The 5136-nt window shown below is 56.3% G+C and overlaps 1 protein-coding gene across 1 annotated transcript in view; it reads left to right on the plus strand.

The window, feature by feature from the left end:
- Positions 1-3928, plus strand: part of LOC105807842 (chromosome unknown open reading frame, human C19orf38) — a 10591-nt gene extending 6663 nt beyond the window's left edge. The window contains exons 6-7 of the mRNA XM_012641336.1: positions 409-443; positions 3332-3928. Coding sequence (XP_012496790.1) covers positions 409-443; positions 3332-3478 — 182 coding nt within the window. The 3' untranslated portion in view covers positions 3479-3928. The remainder of the gene's footprint in view (positions 1-408; positions 444-3331) is intronic.
- Positions 3929-5136: the final 1208 nt, after the last annotated feature.

Consider the following 5136-nt stretch of genomic DNA (forward strand, 5'->3'; position numbering starts at 1 on the left):
CAGACCACGTCTGGGACAAGGCTGGTGGCCCCTGGAGGAAGTGATGTTTCAGCAGAGACCTGCAAGGGAGGCAGGGAGTAGCTGGGTGGGCGATCTAGCAACTGCGGGGAGCCTGGGGAGGGGGAGGAGCCGACAGGTGTTCCTTCTGGAAGGTGAGAGTTGAGATAAGGCACCCATTTGCCTGAGGGCAGCAAGAGGCCCCCAAAGGGGAGGTTTGGGCGGGAGAGAGACATGGTTCCATGTGTATATGTGAACAGTTCACCCTGCAGAATGGGCTGGAAGGGAGCAGAGAGGAGGATGCTGGGAGATGGTTCCCACCCCCTTCCCCTGGGACTGGGGGTAGGGAGCGGAGAGCAGGGAAGTTCAAACTGGCCCCAACCCTGGATTTTCTTTCTCTTTCTGTTTCAGACATGTCTTTTGACAACTCCCTGTTTGCCATCTCGGTAAGTGGTTCCTTTTCCTGGAACCGGTTTCCTACTGACTGTCCTAACTGCGGGAAGGAGGGCCCGCCACCAGGCTGGGTCAGTGTGCTGTCGCTGAGCTTGGGGGGCTAGGAAGAAGGCCAGAATCACTCAGCAGGGACTCCTTAGTGAGCCCAGAGTTGGCTCTGAAAAGCGCCCGGGGGCAGAGGATTGGAGGCGGCAACAGGCGGCCTCCCGGGGCTGCTTGCTGTCCTGGTCAGCACTGCCTTTGCGCCCAGGCAGGCCAACCCCTCCGAATGGTGACAGAGGATTCAGAGTGACCTGGTGGCCTCTTTGAGCTTGTTCATGGAGCCTCGTGACAATCTGCTGCATGCTGTGGTCCCGTCCTGGTACAAAGCAAAGTCTAGTTTTGTGTTCCGTCTCAAGGACTTCACTTAACTGTCCCACTGTGTTTCCATCTTGGGGTCTTAACGAACCTTCCCCCTTTTCGAGGGGTATTGTCCCCCAACGTCACACAGTGTCGAGGCAATTAAGCAATTGAGATGGGAGCCATGGAGGGTTCTGAGCGGAGGAGGGAGGCCACCCGATTCAGGTGCTCACGGGCGCCCTCTGGTGGCCTCTGCGGGGAGGACAGACGGGGGCCAAAGTGGCGGCTCCTCTGCGGGGCCGGGCGTGCGCCCCGGGGGTGGGTGGTTTGGTCCAGCGTGTTGTCAGGTCAGGGTAGATTCAGGGAATGGGAAACGCAGCACTATTTTGGGATCAATGAACGGGCCAAGGAGGAAGAGGGAGGGTCGGGGGCGGGGGGCGGGGGCGGGGACAGGCTTGGAGGGACAAGAACGCAGAGACTGCCACCGCAGCTGGTGGTGCCCGAGAGCAGATGGGGACATGGGTCTGGAGTTCCGGAGAGAGGTCAGTTCGGGAGATGAAGACTCAGAGCCACTGGGCTACAGATGGTGGGAAGGAAGGGGGCTTGGCACGCGCCGGTCAGACCTCAAATCCTGAGCGTGTAAGGACAACCCAGCGGGCAGGGCAAATTCTAAAACTTTCCATCGGCATCCGCACCGCTCAGGATACCAACCTGGTGATCACCCCCTCTGCTCCCCTTTTAAAGCATTTTATTTGTTTGTTGTTTTACTTTTTTTTTTCTTAAATTAGACATGGGGTCTCACTGGATTGCCCAGGCTGGACTCGAACCGCTGGGCTCAAGCGATCCCCCTGCCTCTGCCTTCCAAAGTGCTGAGATTACAGGCATGAGCCACCTCGCTGGGGCTCTAGTTTATTTTATTGTGGTAAAATACACATAACATAAAAATTTACTATCTTAACCATTTTTTCTTATTCCTGAGCACAGTGGACGTCCCCATCTTAAGCATTTTAAGTGTACAGTTCAGCGTCATTAAATATATTCATGTCGTTGTACAACCATCAGCACCATCCATTTCCAGAATTTTTCATCTTCCCAAAATAGAACTCTGTACTCATTAAACACTAACTCTTCCTTCCTCCTTCCCCCAGCCCCTGGGAACTCTCATTCTGCTTTCCGTGTCTGTGGATTTGCCTGTTCTGGACATTTCATATAAATGGAGTCACGCAACATTTGTCCTTGTGAGACTGGCCCTATTTCACTTAGCATAAAATATTTTCCTTTTTTTTTTCTTTTTCTTTTTTCGATTTTATAGATTGTTCTCTAGAGCAACACAAAATATCTTTAGTGTTCATCCATGTTCATCCAGGTGTCAGAATTTCCTTCCTTTTAGAGGCTAAATGATATTCCACTGTATAGACAGGCCGCATTTTGTTGAGACATTCATCTGTCGCTGGACACTTGGGTGGCGTCCACCTTTTGCCTATTGTGAATGGCACTGCGGTGAACACGGGTGTGTGAATATCTGAGTTTCTGCTTTCAGTTCTAGTTTCTCATCGAAGCGTTATACAAGCTGTGCTGTTGGTTGAGTCGATAATGAAATAGCTGACGTGTCTCTAGCTTTTACCATGCCCTGGCTGAGGGCCTGATATGCAACTTTATAACACCCTATGAGGTGGGACTGACGATTTTCTTTTTGCAAAGTAGGACACTAAGGATAGTAAATTGGCTTTATGAGGGTGGCTCAGCTAGGGAGAGGCAGGACTGTGAGTGGAACTCAGCCTGCTCTCGACCGCCTGGCTTCAGTTCTAGCAAAGTTCATCTCTCCTTGTCACTCTGTTGCCCAGGCTAGAGTGTGGTGGCATCATTATAGCTCACAGCAACCTCAAACTCCTGGGTTCAAGCAATCCTCTTGCCTCAGCCTCCTGAGTATCTGGGACTACAGATGCATACGCCACCACACCAGATAATTTTTCTTATTTTTTGTAGAGATGGGGTCTTGCTATGTTGCCCAGGCTGGTCTCAAACTCCTGGCCTCAAGTGATCCTCTTACCTCAGCCCTCGGAAGTGCTGGGATTATAGGCATGAGCCACTGCACTTGGCCCGGGGTAGACTTTTGAAGAAGGTTTTGAGGGAGCCCAGAGTGGGAGGCGAGAAGCAGATGATAGTAATGGCTATGTGCACTTAACATAGAGCTTCTGATGTACCAGTTGCTTTTTCTGTTTTTACTCCTTTAAGCCTCATAGCAATCCTAGTAGGTGGGTACTAAGATTATCCCCATTTTGCAGAAGGGGAAACCGAGGCACAGAGGGGTTAAGTCACTCAACTAAGGTCACACTGCCTGGAAGTGATGGAACTAGGATTTGAACCCAGGCTCTCTGATCCCCTACTCAGCAGAGAGAAGGGCAGGAGAATGGAAGCCAGGGCAGGTGTTTGTGGGTGTGGGAGGGGGACAGGACGAGACCTGATGGGCTAGGAGAGTCTCGGGCTCAGAAAGTGGGGACCCAGATCACCTGGTTCTCTCTTTTTTCTTGCATGGACAAAGAAATTGACTTCAGAAGAAGATTCAGCCACCCCGGATGCTCGGTCGGGCACCACTGTCATCCCTGGCGACTCTGGAGCCAGGAAGAGGCCCACCTCCACATCATCCTCGCCTGAGCCCCCTGAGTTCAGCACTTTCCGGGCCTGCTAGTGAGGCTGAGAATTGGGGCCCCCCTCCATCTCCCAGCCTTTCAGGGCCTGAGGTCCCTCCAGCTACTGCTGGGGGGCTCGGGCTGCTGCTTTCTCAGGGAATTGAATGAGGTGATGAACTGGACCCCTGGCCTCAAGACTTTCGTCACAGAGGAGTGGGAGAGGGGACATAGGCCGGCCTGGAGGCCGGACAGAAAGCAGGAAGACCCACTTTGGATTTTCAGCTCCTCAGGACCACCAGACAAGGAGATGTCAGGATCCCTTCCAGCCCCCCAGTGGGGCCATAAATAGTCCCCGCTCCCCAGTGGCACAAGATTGGGCACCTGCCCCTTCCCCACTGGGTTTTCTGAGCATAGGGTACCCCAGGGTGTTTTCTGTGTCTGCCCTGCTGACATGCCTAAGTTATTCATTGTAGCACGTGTCGATATATATTCCCAAGGCCTCTATGGAGTGTAACCCTTCAAGCCTGCCACCTCTGGGGTCCAGCTGTTGGATGGCTGGGCGGCGGGGGGACGTGCGTGAATTCACCGCGTTTGAGGTGCACCCCCCAACTGCAGTCGGGGAGGCGTTTGCGGAGGCCCGTGGGGGTGCGGGGAACAGGGAGCGGGGCAGTGCTCCGTGGGGTCTCTGCTAGGGCCCTTGCATTAGGGAGTACAGGAGGTGGAATGATGGTGACGTGGGGGCACAGGGACATTAAAGAGGAGTAAATGACATGCAGGGAAGAGTGAGAGCTGCTGTAGCTGGAAGTGGCCGAGAGCCCCTTTGGGCCCCCCAAAAGGGATGGGGCCCTTGAACAGTGGAGGGGGGACTCGGAGGGAAGATGGTGTGTGTGTGTTGGCAAAAGGGACACGGCTCGTCTGGACTCACTGTCAAGCCATCATTGGGGGAGGGGCGAGAAACTGGGGGATGGGGGCGTTAAGGGATGGGCTGAGGGGAGGGGTTGAGGATTTTTGTGTCCAAGGAAACAGTCAAGGGTAAGGGTGGAGAAGGGGCAGGAGGGACGGAGATGGTGCGGAATAGAAGAGGGGTGGTTGAGTGCTAAGGGAGGGGGATTTTGAACCGGATTCAGGTTGTTCTCAAAGGAGGGGCGGATCTCAAACTGCTTTAATAGCTGGGCGGGGCCACGGGCTGGGGGCGTGTTCTAAGCTCTGGCCACGCCCTTCTCTCAGGCCCTCCCCAGAACTGGGCGCCGCACAAAGCTAGTCCCAGTGGGAGGGAGCAGGGCAGGTATGGGGGCGTGGCCTCGCCCGGCTGGGCCCCGCCCCTCTGCCGGCCGCCTCACAAAGCCGGGCGGGGCCGGGGGCGGAGCCCGTCGTGAGGGGCGTGCCCGAGCCGCCGCAGTGTCCCGCAAGCCCGGAGATCTCTTCACAAAGCGCGGACGTTTGCGCGGGGCGGGGCCCAGGGCGTGTTCGCTCAGTCTAGCCCCGCCCCCGCCCTCTCCCGGCCACCGCGCCGCCTCACAAAGCGCGGCCGTTGCTGCGGCGCGGGGCAGGGGGCGGGGCCCAGGCCTCCCGGGGGCGTGTCCTCGCGGCCGAGCACCGCCCCCGACGCACGCTCCCGCCCCCGCCGTTCCGGGGCGGTGGAGTCACCTCACAAAGCGGCGACCGTTCTCGCGGGGCGGGGCCGGCCCTGCCCCCGGCGCGCTCGCTCCCTCCCCTC

The sequence above is a fragment of the Propithecus coquereli genome, unplaced genomic scaffold (genome assembly GCF_000956105.1).
Source record: "Propithecus coquereli isolate 6110/MARCELLA unplaced genomic scaffold, Pcoq_1.0 Scaffold164, whole genome shotgun sequence".
NCBI lineage: Eukaryota > Metazoa > Chordata > Mammalia > Primates > Indriidae > Propithecus > Propithecus coquereli.